Source organism: Ursus maritimus, unplaced genomic scaffold, assembly GCF_017311325.1.
Source record: "Ursus maritimus isolate PB19 unplaced genomic scaffold, ASM1731132v1 scaffold_1, whole genome shotgun sequence".
In the NCBI taxonomy this organism is placed as follows: domain Eukaryota; kingdom Metazoa; phylum Chordata; class Mammalia; order Carnivora; family Ursidae; genus Ursus; species Ursus maritimus.
The window spans coordinates 29,961,172-29,978,995 of NW_024423343.1; the positions used below are offsets into that span (position 1 = coordinate 29,961,172).

Here is a 17,824-nt window from a genome sequence, read left to right on the forward strand (position 1 = left end):
TTACCTGGCATCTACTGATTTATTAAGTCTGGAAATAGGAAATCTCTGATGTAACTTAATTTGCACTCAATTTGGATGCTACGATCACTTTTCCCCCAAATTTAAAACAATGGGCTAAATGTTTTCCAACTCCTTGGTATACCCTTGTTTCCTTTTTAAGGAATTTCAGCTGGCACCTTTACAGGCTCTCAAGATTCTTTCAAGACAATCCTGAAGTGCTTGGGGATTATGCCAGTTAGTTTCTGGATCAGCAGAGGGTAGATCAGTTATTCCCAGCTCACCTGAAACCATCACTCTTGATTAGTCAATTTCCAATTTGATCTCTGTTTTAATTTTCACTCTAATTTTAATACTTTCATTGAATAGAGTTCCCACTAACCTTTTCTTATGAACACTGTAAACCAAGTGGGTATTGAAATATTAGCCTTTCTAGTCATGTTTCCTCTCTCCACAATCTGTGTAAGTTTATGCTTTTTATACTGAATAGCCTTGGCCAGTATCTTTTTTTAAATATCTGATTATTTGTACCTCTTAATCCTCATCCCCCATTTCACAAATACTCCCACCCTTCTCCTGTCTAGCAACTGCCAGTTCATTTTCTGTATTTATGAGTCTGGTTGTTTTGTTCATTTTTTTTTATATTCCACATATAAGTAAAATCATGGTATTTGTCTTTCTTTGTCTGACTTATTTCACTTAGGAGAATACCCTCTAGGTCCATCCATGTTGTCACAAATGGCAACATCTCATTTTTTTCTTTTTGAGGCTGAGTAATATTCCATCTATATCTATACATTTATACAGATATCACATCTTCTTTATCCATTCATCTATAGATAGGGACTCAGGGTGCTTCCATATCTTGGCTATTGTAAATAACGCTGCAATAAACGTAAAGATGCATATATATGTTTTAAAATTTGTATTTCATTTTCTTTGGGTAAATATTCAGTAGTGGAATTACTAGATCATATTGTAGCTCTCTTTTTAATTTTGTGGAATTTCTGTACTGTTTTCCACAGTGGTAGCACCAATTTACATTCCTACTACCACTGCCTGAGGGTTCTTTTTTCTCTACACCCTTCCCAACACTTGTTATTTCTTGTTTTTTTGACAGTAGCCATTCTGACAGGTGTGAGGTGGTATCTCAGTGTGGTTTTGATTTGCATTTCCCTGATGATGAGTGACATTGAGCATTCTTTCATGTGTCTGTTGGCCATCTGTGAGTCTTCCTTAGGAAAATGTCTATTCAGGCCCTTTGTCCATTTTTTAAATTGATTTGGTTTTTCTGGTATTTGCTGTATAAATTCTTTGTATGTTTTAGAGACAGCCTCCTATCGGCTATGCCATTTGCAAATATCTTCTCCCTTTCAGTAGGATGCCTTTTTGTTTTGTTGGTGGTTTCCTTTGCTGTGCAAAAGCTTTTTATCTTGGTGCAGTCCCAATAGTTTTTTTCTTTTGTTTTCCTTGCCTGAGGAGACATAACCATAAATATGTCTCTAAGGTCGATGTCCAAGAGAGCAGTGCCTATGTTTTCGTTTAGGAGTTTTATAGTTTCAGGTCTCACATTTAGGTCATTGATCAATTTTGAGTTTACTCTTGTGTATGGTGTAAGTGGTCCAGTTTTCCCAGCACCATTTATTGAAGAGACTGTCCTGTTCCCATTGTATATTCTCTCCTCCTTTGTCATAGATTAATTGACTGTGGAAGCTTGGGCTTATTTCTGGGTTCTCCATCCTGTTTCACTGATCTATGTGTCTTTCTATGCCAGTACCATACTGTTTTGATTACTACAGCTTTGTAATATTATCTTGAAACCTGGGATTGTGATACCCCCAGTTTTGTTCTTTTTTCCTCAAGATTGTTTTGGGTCCTTGGAATCTTCCACACAAACTTTAGGATTATTTGTTCTAGTTCTGTGAAAAATGCAATTGGAATTTTGATAAGGACTGCACTGAATCTGTAGATTGCTTTGGGTAGTATGAACATTTTAACAATATTAATTCTTCTAATCCATGAGCATGGTATATCTTTCCATTTGTGTCATCTTTAATTTCTTTCATCAATGTCTTACAGATTTCAGAGTATAGGTCTTTCACACCTTGGTTAAATTTATTTCTGGGTATTTTATTTCCTTTCCAGTATCTTTACTCACTTGTTTTATTATTACCAAATACATCCCTGATCTCTCAAACTTTGTTCGTAAGACTATTTCCACTAGACGTAATCCACAGAAATAACATATTACTGTCATCACTGATATGTCTCCATTATTTAGAACATTACCTGGCATAGAGAAAGCACTTAATAAATATTTAATGAAGGAAGGAAAGAAGGAATAGATGGATGGATGAATTTTAGAAGAGACTGAAATTATTTTTCCAAGCGTTAAACAACTTTTTAGTCTTATAAAAAATAGAGTAGGTTTTGCTGGTGATGCTAGGCTTTATACTAATATATTCTAAATCAGCCAGAACCACTATATATAAAGTATAATAGCTTTAGTGTTCCAAAGAAGAGGTTAAAAAAATATATATATATAAAATAAATATAAATATATGTATAAATATGTAATTATATATATGTATATTTTAAAAGATTGACTTACCCTGGATTAAGCAGTTTTACAAGTAAGTCTGAGCTCTGGCTTTGCCTCTGATTCATGTTTAGCTAGACATTTTTCTAACCATTTAATGAAATTCACAGATGCATTAATTAATATGTACTTTGGAGTGGATAACATACTTAGCTTTAGGAAATTAGAAGCAAAATATCTATTTTCCGCTATGAGCAAGAGTTGAGATTTGACCTTTAATGTAGGATAACATTTTTCTCTCAAAAGTGATATTTAATTTAGAAATTTTTGGCCTTACAGAGGAAATGCTCAGATGGTTCACAATAGAAAGTACACAGTCAAAAAATATATGAAAAATGTTTAGCCACAGAACTAATTCTAAATGTAAAATTATAATGCCCCTTTTAAGCCTATAAAATTGGTGAAAATGTTAAAAAAAAAATTACTCCCAGATTCTTCCATATACTACTGATAAGAACAAAATTGCTTTTCTGGAGGGCAAGTGGTCATATACACCAAAAGCCTTAAATCTTTATATAATATTTGGCCAAAAAATTATACTTATAGAAATTTATAATGAGAAAATAATCATGATTGTTTACAAAAGTTTATACACTTTCAGACTCAATTCATTGCTATTTCTAAGAGCAAAGAACTGGAAATGACTCTTATGGCCAAATAATATATAAGGCAGATAAATCAACTACATTTATTCAAGAGCAAACTTTACAATTAAAAATTATTATAGAAGCAAAGACATAGAGAATAATATTCAAGCTAGAGGCACCTGAGTGGCTCAGTCTCTTATTCTGCCTTCGGCTCAGGTCTTGATCCCAGGGTCCTTCTCCCTCTCTCTACTGCTCATGCTGTCTCTCTGTCGCTCTCACTCTCAAATAAATAAATAAATAAATAAATAAATAAAATCTTAAAAAAAAAAAAGAATATTCAGGGTAGATTGTTCTAAAAAGCAACAAATTAAAAAGTACATGTTTAGTACAATGACTTTGGGAAAAATTAGAATATAAAAATATGAATATGTGTATATGAGAATAAAAATACACAAGAGTAAAAATGCTTTGCTTTTTAAAAACTGCAACTGTATCTAAAAATGAGATAGTTATACCTCCTTACGATAGTTTTAATCTCCACAGAAAGTATTGGCAATAACAAGTATTTATCATTCCAAATACCATTCAGAAGAGATAATTATGAAACTGCCAAACCTCATCTAACATATACTTATATATTTTATGTAATATGTTGTTACATTTAATTGTATATTTATATATAGTATTGTCAGCTACCGAAATGCTCACTTTAAAACTAAAATGGATTCGGTTCATATTTGTAAGGAAAATGTAAGTGTTTTGTTCCATTCTTTGAATAGTAGTTCTTCACTTCATATTTTTATGAAGATGTTCTTATGTTAGTACAAAAGTTCTTTAAAAAGGAATGCAGAATTTCATTTAAATATGAACAATGGTTTAGAAAACAAAGGCAAGTGAGAAAAAAGTTCATATTTGGCTTTGTTTAAAATGCTTGTACGTGTCTGAGATGTAGGGGCTCACCTGAGGTACAAAACTTCAGGGACTAATGCAAGTTTTAAGAGGGTCCTGGAAAATTTCAGTCCTAAAGGACAAGACAGTTTCTCCATTGATCAAGATTTCTCATCTAAGCACAAATAATGCTCTAAATAGACAAAGGCTAATTTAATGAAGATCTGCATGGGTTATCAGCATATCATTAGTAGAAGTTCAATTACAAGCATTTCTAAAATATACAGCTTTCTTTATATCTCTTGTGGGAAAATAGAGCTTTGGGTTCCTCTTTCAGACACTGATTTGTTAAATTATCTTCATATTCCACCAAGCAATGCCCCAGTTGAAGAAAATATGAGTGTTGTGTAAAACCACATGGCAACAATCGAGATCATTTGTGACCTAGTGATTGAATTAAGGATCTACACACGAAATCCATAGGGCACCTTTACCCCAGATTTTCACAATGTTTACTTGAGGAGAATTTACTTATGTCAACAGGTCAAGTCAATCACCAGTAACAAGAAAAACCTGTAGGCGATGTACAGGCTTCCTTGTAATGCTACCACTAACGTTACCCTCTCCATGACTGATCCTAAGTAGCACTGATTGCCCTATGTCCTAGGCTTCAGGTTAAGTATTTTTATATTAAGAAACATACTCCTTGCTTTGAAGATGCTTTTTTCTGGATGGGGGGCATACGAGAGAGTTGTGCTCTTGGTCATTCATTCAGCAATGGTAAATGAGAGCATCTGTGTTCAAGGTATCAGTGAGCACTTGCTTGTTGGAGAGTGTATGGGAGTGGCGGCCTGGGGTGTGCCACACACAACTTCAGACAAGTCTAAAACACATCAAGAACAGGCCTACCTCAGAGAGATTGACGCTCAGTTCCAGACCACAGTAATAAAGCGAGCACCGCAATAAAAAGAACATTTTAGTTTCCCAGTGCCCAAAAAGTTTTGTTTACACTAGAGTCTATTAAGTGCGGGATAGCGTTATGTCTAAAAAAAAATGTATGCCCCTTAATTAAAAAATATTTCATTGCTAAAAAATGCTATCCATCATTTGAGCTTTCAGCAAATTATAATCACTGATCACAGATCACCATAAAAAACAGAAATAATGAGAAAGCTTGAAATATTGCAAGAATGACCAAAATGTGACACGGGGACATGAAGTGAGCAAATGCTGTTGGTAAAGCCGTGGTGATGGACTTGCTCAACTCAGGGTGGCCACAAACCTCCAATTTGTAAAAAAAAAACAAAAACAAAAAAACCCCCACACTATATGCAAAGTGCGATAAAACAGTGCAATACAGCGAGGTATTCCCGTTGTATAAAAGTACACTTGCTATGCAAAAGGCATTGTTTTCCAATTAATGGTAATAATGAGCACAAAATTAAATGATTCTTGAGCATACTGTTGAAAATAGATTTCTGTAGGGACTGTCAAGAAATAAAACAGGAAGAAAGCACATATATAGATTTACAAGAAGAGAAGCAGATCCTTCACAGAGAGAAGAATTTTTATGCCTTGGCTCCCAACCCAAATAGTTATTCTGATTAATTTTACATGGAATCTACCTTATTCTGCTGTATCTAATATTATGATCTAGTTACATTACAGAGAGAGATAAGTGATCTATGTCTCTATGATTCAACTGATATTAATACTAGTCTTTGATACATTTTCACTCTTAAAGGTGGCAATTATCTAAAATTTAATTATAGGTTAAGTTTTAGCTGATCCAAATGTTGGTTTTCTTGATGTTTTGAAAGAGGCCTGCTGTGGATAGCAGTGCTGCCAACTGTATGTAAAGTCAGTTATTCGAAGTTTTCCTTACTTTTTCTTCTTTTCTCACCAGCGGCATCTCTTAGAATTCAGCCGGAGTCTTGACACATAATTCTGCAAATTCACTTGTGTTCATCTAGCCACCCACTTCACTTATAAACCTGTCTGGATAACTATCTAAGTGTATTAAGATCCACTAAGGAAAAATGGAAAGAACTTACATCCTTTATCCAACACTGAAAAATAAACTATGGTCCCTTTTCTGCAATTCTGGTGAATTTTGAATTTATATTTCTACTTTTTTCTTGCATACCAAATATGCCACAAACCAGGATTCAGTTTTGCATTATCATCTTCATAGATTTTCAAGCTTGTAAGTGTGGTATATCTTCTGGTATGGCTATCATCACCTGATGTACTTGGGGGAGCGGATTCAATTTTAAACAGATTTGAGTTTTTCTTTAAAAAAAATATTTGAGGGGTGCCTGGGTGGCGCAGTCGTTAAGCGTCTGCCTTCGGCTCAGGGCGTGATCCCTGCGTTATGGGATCCAGCCCCACATCAGGCTCTTCCGCTATGAGCCTGCTTCTTCCTCTCCCACTCCCCCTGCTTGTGTTCCCTCTCTCGCTGGCTGTCTATCTCTGTCAAATAAATAAATAAAATCTTTAAAAAAAAATATTTGAGAAAAAGAGAGCATGCGTGCAGGAGCGGGGGAGGGGCAGAGGGCGAGGGCGAGAGACCAGCAGATTCCTCAATAAGTGGGGAGCCTGACGTGGGGCCCAATCCCAGGACCCTGAGATCATGACCTGAGCCCAAGGCAGATGCTTAACCAACTGAGCCACCCGGGCGCCCCCAGATTTGAGTTGTTCAGTAGTAGCCATGAAAACATCTGGGGAGGACTCTCATAGGCTTCCTAAGCTATCTCTCTTCCAGGCAAGATACCTTTCTTTCAACTATTTTCTATCAGATATGGTTTCTAGGCCTGTCATCTGGATGCATTCTACCCTGTTTTTGTCTCTATTAAAATATCATACCCAGAATTAAAGACAGTGCTATAGATGTGTTATGAGCCCGGAGTCCAGTGAAACTGTCAGCTTCCTTCCTCTGGCAACACAGAACTACAACCTTTGGGGTTTGCCTTATCAGGCAAGCAGCTAAAAACCAGGGCATCCTCACTCACCCTTATTATACCAGGTCTCCTAAATCCTGTACTTGGACAGTTGATTTCTTTGAACCCGACTTCAGGAAATTCCTTTTATGTTTCACTGCCCTATCTAAAATAGCCTCACCGCTCCCCAATCTTCACCTCTACCTGAATTTGCCTTCAGAGAAATCACCTCTGTCTGAAATTTGATGATTTTTTTACTTGGGTAAAACTCTATCATCTATTTACCCAATGTGAATGGAGACACTGCAGGAGGGGAGGGTGAGTCTTCTGCAGCCGGGACATGTCCCAGGATATAGTGAATCGCCAACAAATGCTTGGTAGATGGAGGAGTCATTCTTTGTTAAATCCTGCCTTCTTCAGTTCTGGAGAAATCACCTGAATGCTAATTCTGTCACTCTAACATAGCACCCCATTCTCTGAGGCACCATCCATTGAAACTTTGGTAAGAATGCCTTTCGTACCTTCAGCCAACTCACACACCTCCAGTCTCTGTCAAATTCTGCTCCGATGGAACGAGAAGCTCCCGGTAGGGAGTCATATATGTTATTTCATTCCTCGCAGAATGACAATGAGCCTTAATTAGCACATTTTGGGAGAGGGCATTCTAATGCTTTTACCTACTTTCCTGTATAATTTGGCTCATAAGTTTCAATCAAGAACTGACATACCGTTAGAAAGATCAAAGTAAACTATAACATTTCCCTGAATTAAGTCTAGAAACGCAATCAAGAAGAAAAGGAGACCTCAGTTGTTTCCGAGATCCCTCTCACAGAGGTTGATTTTTTTTTTTTTTCTCATTTCACAAACATGGAAATTCTTTGCAGATCAGTGTGGAGATCAGTAGTTTCACCAGTTGTTTCTGGAATTCATCATCTTTGTGTAAATTGGTAATTTGCTTCCTGTTCTCCAGTGCGAGGCCTGCTCTTCCCAATTTCTGATGATCAGGGACAGTTGTTCTAAGCACGATCCTTTCAGTGCGCAGGAATATAAACGGCCTCCTTCCATTCGCTGGCAGCCATGCTCTTCCCGTTTGAACATCACTCTCTCGTGTGCATGAAGGTAAAATTAACCCAGGAACCGGGTGGCTCTGTGTTCCACCTGACAGCTGTTAGGTGCTCTAAACAATGGGCCCCTCACACACTTTCTTTTTCGTGCTCTAAAAATAGCCTGGCTGTCTAACTCTTACAGGTTTCGCGAGCTTCAAGCAGCTGTTCAGCTCTTCCTGCATTTATTCTTTCAGACGACTGCTAACTCTCTCGTTTTCCTTTTTCTTTTTAACCATTTGCTCTTCTCTTCCTCTCTTCTACAGAGCCAAGGTTATCAGTAAGTTCTCGAAGCAGCCACTCTGGTATCTTCAGCTGCCTCTCCCTTTTGTTCCTCTTGGAGATAAGTTATCATCATCATGCCAGAATTTCCTCTTGGGAATCTTTCCTTAACTCCCAGGTTTTCCTTTCCTGTTAGATTTTCAATCTAGGTATGTGCAGCAAACACCGTTTTCTCTAATTTTCCGCTGAAGCCTCAGTGTTGTTGTTTTTTTAAATTTTTAATTTAAATTCACTTTAATAAAATATGGTGTATTATTAGTTTCAGAGGTAGAGTTTAGTGATTCATCAGTTGCATGTAACACCCAGTGCTCATTCCATCGTGTGTCCTCCTTAATGTCTATCACCCAGTAACCCCATCCCTCACCGCCCTCCCCTCCAGCAACCCTCAGTTTGTTTCCTGTACGTAAGAGTCTCTCATGTATTGTCGCCCTCTCTGTTTTCGTCTTATTTTATTTTTCCTTCCCTTCTGCTATGTTCATCTGTTTTGTTTATTAAATTCCACATGAGTGAAATCATACAGTATTTGTCTTTCTCTGATTGACTTATTTCACTTAGCATAATACCCTCCAGTTCCATCCACGTCTTGCAAATGACAAGATTTCGTTCTTTTTTGACTGAAGCTTCAGTGTTTAATGTACACAATACGCACGCCATAAGTGTTTATTTAATGGTTGAGAAACAGTATCTGCAATTTCTTAATTTTGACTTCCTAAAGCTTAGGGCATACACCTGACTACGTCCTTTGTACTCTTCCTTGTCTTCTAGAGACAGTTAATAGACACTTTCTGTTACTGTTACCATTAATTCTTCTTTCTCAACCTGTTTTTTTTTTTCTTTTAATAAGTCAGTTATATCTTACGCAACAGTACTCCATTCGGCTCTATCATCAGAGGTGTTGCTTATTGATGGACAATTAAGACGATCCCTGAATATACATACACATTTATATTAAGATATATATTAACATATTACATGGCACACATAATATATATTAACTGATAAACCAGCATCACAATTATCTGAACAGTTTTATAAACACTCTATGTACTTAGTGTTCAGGATTTTCGTCTTATTGCAAAGAATGTATACAGAAGTACCTCACTATACAAAAAATTATTTTTTTGTGCAGCAGAGGGTGTCATGTTATGTGGGCCCCAAGGATTTGGGGTGAGGAGGCTTTGGGGAGTCTTGACTCTCCACCTCACCTCTGGGAACCTACAGATGTGGGTCAGGCAGTTAGCCTTGCGGGGGAGGGGGGAATGGAGACTGTCCTGAGTCCCTGTGGACACTTGCACATGCATGCCCAAAAAATAATTTTAAGAATAAAGTATTTGAATAGTAGAGTGGGGTTAGTTAAATTTTGCATGTCCATCTTTGATCTAATACTAGAGATACCTAACTTCTCTGAGAGGAATGTCCGACATGTATGAAATGGTTATATTTAAAACATGACCTAAATATTTATTTAATCTCTGTTGATATTAGAAATCAGTTTATTTATAATTTCCTTCAACTGCGGGCATCTACAAACATTTTCCATCTTAAAAAATTTTAGAACAAGTAACTAACAGAAAAATACAATGGTTGAATTACAGGTCTTGGAGTCATCCAAGACACATGTACTTTTTAAAGAGACTATGGGACATGGAATGTTAACAGTCTTCCTTGTCAGGGAACTTCCTAAACTTTTGTCTGAATGCCTCATGCATCACTTGAAGCTCATTTCCTCTCATTGAACAGAGGCAGGACAGCTGGCCAGCAGCTTCCATCTGCACTGTCCTCAGTCTTCTCTGTGTTGCAGAGCACCCTTCTGAAGTGGGAGAAGGCCAGTTTGAAACAAAAGTAAAAACTAAAAAAAACCCCCAAAAACCAAAAACCTTGTGGGAAATAGTATTTTAAACCGCACTTTCCCTGAATGACCGTGTGGAGCGGATCCTCCTGCCTATCCCCATGTTGCACAAGAAATAAACTGGGTTCAGCTGCTAAAAAAAAAACAAACAAAAAACAAAAAAATAAACTGAACTTTCACGGACCTATAGATTAGGTCAGGGGATGGGCCAAAATAATGAAGCGCTGTCCCTTGAATAATTCAGATTAATTCTTAAATAGTATTAATGGGGTCATAAAACACCCGGCTTGGAAATTAAGGATGTTTATGTCTCATCAAAAAGTCTTTGAATGTAACTCTCTGGCATACTGCCAAAAGGGCAGCTCTTTGGGGGAAAACCCTATGCCAAAGGCCAAAGAGGCAGCTGTGTTATTCAGCTCCTGAGAGCTTCCAACTCAACACCCACACAAGCTCAATTATGAGCAAATTAAAGGGATCCAGACTGAACATAGTAATTCTGGTAATTTAAATAAATAGAGGAAAGTCTACAATTAGTAGGAGAAGATTGATTTTCTGGAAAACCCAGAAAATGACACCCTAACCCCTTTGAATGAGCATAGTTACATCCAATTATTTAAAAATAAATTTCCTTTTATTCATCATTTTAATCATTTCTGATCTGTCTTAAAGGTGGCCACATGTATGCCAGCAAAAGTATTCACAAAATATTGAGGCAGAATAGCCTCAAAAAAATCTATAATGGATATATAGGAATTAATGACACTGAGTACAATTATAATCAAAGTTTTACACCTACATTTGAGAGCACACAGATAGTGTACTATTCATTTCTACCTTTTTTGAGTACAGAGAAAACTTTAGAGTAATTCAGAAAGAACAAAGGTTGACTATTGTGATATCTATTACTATAACCCACTATATTAATAATGAACAAAATACACATGGTCATTCTGTACAAATCCTTAAAACTCACTTAATAAAATTCAACATCTGATTAAACTGAGTAAACTTTTTTAAGAAGCTAGGAATACAAGGACATTTATGTAACTTGATAAAAACATTTCTTCTATCAAGAACCATCCCTGAGTCATAATGAATGCACACAGTGGAAGCACTCTTGTTTAATCTTTAAATTCATTTTGATGAGCTGATCTAAAGTTCATGTGGGAGAGTAAATGTATATGAAGAGCCAAAATGATTTTACAAAAGAAGAAAAATCAGAGGAAGCATTTCCTGTAAGTTATCAAAATACAGTGTGATAACATATTGATAATATAAACAAGGTGACATTGGCATGGAAGAGACAAATATGTCAATAGAGTATGCCTAGAAATTGACCCATGTATGTAAGGAAAGTTAATATTCAATGTTAATGCATTCTGCTTTAATGGAGAAAGGATGTAAAAGTCAATAAATGTTCTTAATAATTTGCCTATTGTCATGAATAAACATTTTTCCACCTCACACACCATGGATAAATATATTACAGATTGGTAAATATTAAAAAAAATCCTTCAAAAGTACTAGAAGAAAATAAGGTGATAAGTATAAAACCCAGAAGTCAAGAAGGAAAAGATGGAAATTTTTTTCTATGAGACTAAAAATCTTCATAGTAAAGGATATCATAATCAAAATAAGAAGACAAATAATGGTTTGCAAGAAATTCTTTGCAACATATGTAACAACATTCTTTTTTAAAAAAGATTACTTATTTATTTGAGAGAGAGCAAGAGAGCACATAAGCATGCACACGCACCCGTGAAAGCACATAAGCATGCACACGCACCCATGAGAGCACGTAAGTTTGCACGCGCACCTGCGCACGAGAGTGGGGGGAAGGCAGAGGAAGAAAATCTTCAAGCAGACTCCCTGCTGAGTGGGGAGCCTGATGTGGGGCTTGATCTCACAATCCATGAGATCATGACGTGAGCCAAAACCAAGAGTTGGATGCTTAACCAACTGAGCAACCCAGGTGCCCCCCAACAACATTCTAAAGATAAAAAGAATTTAGAAATGGAAACATTTGTGGCAAAGGCTATAAATAAGCAAATCACAGAATGTGAAATACAAAAGGATCCCCTGGGGGAAAAACAAACAAAAAAATACCCCAAACTCTCAATCCCAAATTCATTCAAATGGGGAGAAGTAAATTGTAAATCCAGATTCATTCACATAACACCGTACGACTATTATAAAGAAACACGACACATGATGCAGATACGCGTAGATAGACGGTGCAGCAAACAGAGTGCTCCGTATACATAGCAAGCTATTTTTAAATCATGTTTGTATCTGGGGATGAGAACACATGTTTTTCTCACAAGAGCTGTCTACCTTTGGAAACATAAGTGAAATTAAGTAAATGGAACTCACTCACCTTTAAAATAATTTGAACCTAATCTGCACATTAGAATGCTAGCCTAGACTCGGCAACAAAAACAAAAACAAAGGTATTAATGGCGACTGTTAGCCTTCAAAGATTCCTGCAGACTTTGGAAAGTAGAACTATCCAACATAAAGGACTAGATAAATAAAAGGTTTTATCTTTTATAATTTGAACCCTATGAAACTGCTATTTTTCCAGGTCCAAAAATAGTCAAAAGCATTAATTTGATATTCAGCCTAAATACCTTAGGATGGATGGATTGATTATTGATTTTTTACTTTTTGAAGACGTGAGCTTGACCCTGCCATCCTTATAAGCATAGCCACCACCCTTTTTAGTAAAGATAATAATTCCTTAGGTTGGCCCGCTGCTACTTACAGAAAACAAAACAACTTAACAATATTCTTTTTGCCTAACCAAACAGGAAAGACACTTCCAAATGTTTACCGTCTGGTATCATCTGAGTTTATGCACTAAGAAAATCAACATGTTTATTGAGCTCCCTCAATTGTTTTGGGGACAGGGGTTCAGAATGGCTCTAGAATGCTGCCCTCCGCAAGACTGTTAGCTTTATACTGGCATTTCCTGGAAGAGACCAAACTTTGATGGCGTATAAAATGTCTACATTCCATATTTTACCACTTCTGCTGCATGGTGCCTTTAAGCCACAGCTTTTGGCACCTGTGTCCTGAGGAAAACAGCTCACGACCTCTATCCAGTGAGGTGAACAAACAGTACTATTGTCCTTTATGGTATAAGTACAATACAGTGTAATGAGTGACTGCTAGCTATACGTATTTTGGAAGGGCTATTTCAATGTAAAAAAAGAAAACTTCTCAAAAGCAAAGTTTTCAGTAACAAAAAATATAAATAGAAACACTGTTTCTGGATACACCTTAGGTTTTATTTTTACAGATTTGATAACAATTTTTCTTTCTTAAAATGGATGCCATTCTTTTCTCTTGCAGAGACTTTTTGGAACTGTATTGCTGGTCACTTTTTGTTTTAATTAAATGAGGAAAATCATCATCTATTCTTGTCCCAAATTAAAAGAGATTTTTATCTATTCATTTTCTTCATAGAGTAATTGGGAAGACAGAACAAAAGATGTTTGTCAAGCACTTTATCAACTGCTCCTCAAATTATTAGTAATAACCTAGGTCACTGTCACACATGGTGCCTTTGGTCTGTCAAGGTTCACGCTGGAGAAAATACCCCTCTCTGACCAGTGCTCAGGTTTTCTATCCCTCTCTCCCTATAGGTGGTCAGAGCAAATGTCTCCTAGTGATCTAGTTAATTTATAGAAACTAGAATCAATTTCTCTTATTTCATCATGATTGAACATTTTTCTGAACTCCTGTAAATGAGTAAGAGATAAGCACTATTTATCAGATTGTTTTGTGGAGAACACGGTTTTGATTATTCCATATTCTTAGTTGCTAACTAATGAAATATGCAATACGTCTCAAGAGGAAACATTTGCAAAGCATGGCCTGCGAGCACCCAGCAGCAATGAGTATTTGCTGAGGGTTTATTTGGCACTGGCACCCTTCTCTCATAGTCCTCTCTTTCCAACAGCCCGTGAGCGCACAGTGACACACTTGGGTGTCTGAGATGTCTTCCGGGGTCCCACCTCCGAGGACCCGGAGAACACCGTTTCCGGGGGCCCTTGCTCGGCCCTAGCAGCCAACAGTCACCCAGAAATTCCCTGCAGAGCTCAGAACCTCACTGAGGTTGTTCAGGCATGGACCCAGGGTACCTCGACCCCCTCCATCTGGCAAACTCAAGGACCCTTTTCCCCTCCAGTGTTAACAGGATCTGGAGATGGGCATTTAAAGAGGTAAATCTTCCCCACTGCTGCCATCCCTATCCACTGCACACAGAGACGGGACACCCTGTGGAAGAGGATTCATTTAACCGTATTATCTTCCCGGGCCCTACAGCAGGTATGCACGCGAGAACTGCAAAGTCACCAGCAGAAGTGAGAATGCAGATACAAAGGCACGTGAGTTACCGATGCTGACGGCATCCAGATCATCCGGAAGGAATAATCATATTTTTCTGACCTTCACGGACCACTTATAAAAATGTCATTGACCTCTCTTTTAAAAAGGGGTAATTACAATTAAATGTGTGAGAGGAGACAGAAAGATGGGATGACCAATGTCCCCTCCTCCAGGCTCCCGCAGACTTCGCCCCCTCAGGTTGGAGCTGAGGAGACAAAGGGAGGACACTCAGGAAGACAGATGGCGGAGGCTGGAGTGCCGACCTGGGACCGGGATGTCTCTCACCCTCACTTACCAAGGTCCATGCTCTTTGAGGCTTTCAGACTCATTGATTCAGGAGGCCTGGCCGGTGTCACAGACCTGAAGCGGATGTTCTGATCTGGAAAATACACTGCCGAATCCACCCCAGAGCTGTGGAAAGAAGCCATATGCTGTACTGAGATTGAGAATAAAAAAATTTTTTTTTTCTTTTGGTAAAGGAAGCAGTTCTCATTTTGAACCCAGCCCTTCCTCATCCCCTCGCCAGCTCCCCGCCATGTATTTTCAACCGATTCTGGAATCCCGGGTGGCTTTTAGGAGATGTAGCAACTCTATTCTTATGTATTTTATCACACTGTACAATTTAAATAAAATATTCTCTGGCTAATATCATGTTTTCCTCTTCACTGATTTCTGCTAATTGCGACCCTGCTTACAATATATAACTTCAAATGGGAAAGCCGGGCCTGGCAGGAACTGGTGCTTCAAAGGAGGTCAGCAGATATTCCCAGAGCCTAAAAGCGGGGTTAAGAGGTTTCTGAGGGCTGAGCATGCCCTTCTTTTAAAAACAAGTGAAAGGCTTGCATCCTTTTGAGAAGACCATCCTGCTGGAAGACTGCTGGCTGCAGTGGCTTGGTCTCTGACTTCATGTGGGCCTGTTTCCTAAAACTACTGTTCGTATTGAGCAAACAAGCTGCTCATTAGTAACACGAAAAGGAAAGAACAAGAAAAGCACAGTTGACAGTTTAGACACCAGATACATTAAATGCCCATTATAGGTTTCCTAGTGCTTGTAGTCAATCTCAAAGAATTCTATTTCTGCTAAATATTTTATTTAGTTTGCTTGAGGATGGAGGGGATTATGCAAGGGAATTACAGACAATGCCTTATTTCTTGGTCTCGAAATAAATCATATCTATAAATTTTATAAGTTAAATTACAGCTGCTTTCTCCGTTGGTATTCTCATATATTGAGAAAGTTAACATGGTGGCTCATTTCAGCATAACTTTAGTCTTAATTAAGTACAGTGAAACTCAAATCAAGTGTCTGATAAATCTGAATGTACTGAGGTTGAGGTTTTTGAACAGTTGGGATTTGACACTATAAACAGTAAAACAACAATTAAAAAAATGAACCACTATGAATGAGAATCCCTCGAAAATGTACAGGGGAATCTCAATTTCTTAACCAAATATACCAAAATAAGTTTCATCTTTTCTTGAAACTCATTAGTTATGCAATTCAATACTGCCTTGCAGCAATATTAAAATTAAAACACGGCAATAATAATACTGCTGAGTGAATAAATGACCCTCCATGATTGTAATATGGTGGGGGGCTCGAGGAAGTACCCACGACAGGCAGCAGAGCACAGAGCTCAAGAGCCCAGACATCAGAGAAGTGCTGCTTTGTTCTCAATCCTGTCTGCCCCTGACTGCTGTGGGACCCACGCACATTACTGCACCTCTCTGTGCTTCAATATCGGAGGCATAAAAGTAGGCACTCCCTACTTCACGGGGTTGTTAAAACGAGTTTGTAAAGTAAAAATAAAAAGATGTATAAAGTCAGGAGAATAGATTGTGGCACCCAGTAAATGCCGTAGAAACATTTAGAAAACAACTAAGCAGGTAAATAAATAGACCCGCCTTTGCTTCCCAAATGACCGTCAATTTTTGCTTTTCGAGTCATCTATAGGATTTTTTCAGTCTCTTTCTTTCTCTGTTTTTGTCAGGGTCTCAGCAGACCTGGGACTAACAGCCCTTCTTCTATTTATTTTCAAAATTTTTTCCTTTTTTATTAACAAATATTATTTATTTGTTTTTAACTGCGGTAAGGTGGACACGCAGTGTTACATTAGTTTCAAGTATACAACATAGTGACTCCAACAAGTTGATACCTTATGCTATGCTCCGCAGGAGTGTACCTAAGGGTAACGTGCCTGATGGTTAGGGGCCTGGGCTAGAGAGCCATGTGCCAGGGTCCGTGGCCTCAGTGTGCTAGTCCCTACAAGAGACGCTATTAGAATGTGTAAAGTTGTTGTAAGAAATGAGGATACAGTATATGCTGACAGTACTGCCTAGAACACAAGGAGAGCTCAATAAAAGTGAGCTGGGGGCGCCTGGGTGGCTCAGTCGTTAAGCATCTGCCTTTGGCTCAGGGCGTGATCCCGGAGTTCTGGGATCGAGCCCCACATCAGGCTCCTCTGCTGGGAGCCTGCTTCTTCCTCTCCCACTCCCCCTGCTTGTGTTCCCTCTCTCGCTGGCTGTCTCTATCAAATGAATAAATAAAATCTTAAAAAAAAAGTGAGCTGTTAAATCTTTTCTTTATTTCTGTAGGTTAGAGAGGGCCTGAGACACTCTTCAGTGAAGAAATTATACATGATTTCGTGCAAGTTTCTCAAGAAATTCAAATCTACTCTTTATAAAGCTTTTTTTGGTTTGTTTTTTTGGCTTCCTCCTTGGTGTCTGGCTTACATTTTCAACAGATAAAACCAGTGACATATAAAAGTATATTAGATGTGGTAGGGAGTGATGACAAAATACCCCAGTTGTGACCAAACAGCTTGTACCACCAGGATCATGGACACTGGCCTGGCATAACAGCAACGCTCTGTTTCGGCCCATTTTAAAGAAGAATTCTGAGAGGCTACTGTGAACATGAGCTTCCCCCCGAGCCTTGATGTTTTGGAAGCACTTGCCTTTAAACGTGTTATTCGACATTTATTTGCACTTAGTTTCACATCCTTTGATCTCTTGTGATGATGTGGTTTTAGTGTCAGAAAGACTCATGGCCTTCACAGAATCCGAGAATTTAAGAGCCGGAAGGCATTAAAGGTCACCTCGTCTAACTCTTCATCTTGCAGATAAGACACTGAGGCCCAAAGGGGAGGCTGCTGTTCCAAGGTCACACAGCTGGCCAATGGCAAAGT

At 38.0% G+C, this 17,824-nt stretch overlaps 1 protein-coding gene across 6 annotated transcripts in view; it reads right to left on the minus strand.

Annotated features, from left to right (window-relative positions):
* Positions 1–17,824, minus strand: part of PARD3B (par-3 family cell polarity regulator beta) — a 978,033-nt gene that overhangs the window by 361,868 nt on the left and 598,341 nt on the right. For all 6 annotated transcript variants that reach the window (XM_040641719.1, XM_008687551.2, XM_040641729.1 and 3 more), the window contains exon 15: positions 14,932–15,047. In XM_040641719.1, coding sequence (XP_040497653.1) covers positions 14,932–15,047 — 116 coding nt within the window. The remainder of the gene's footprint in view (positions 1–14,931; positions 15,048–17,824) is intronic.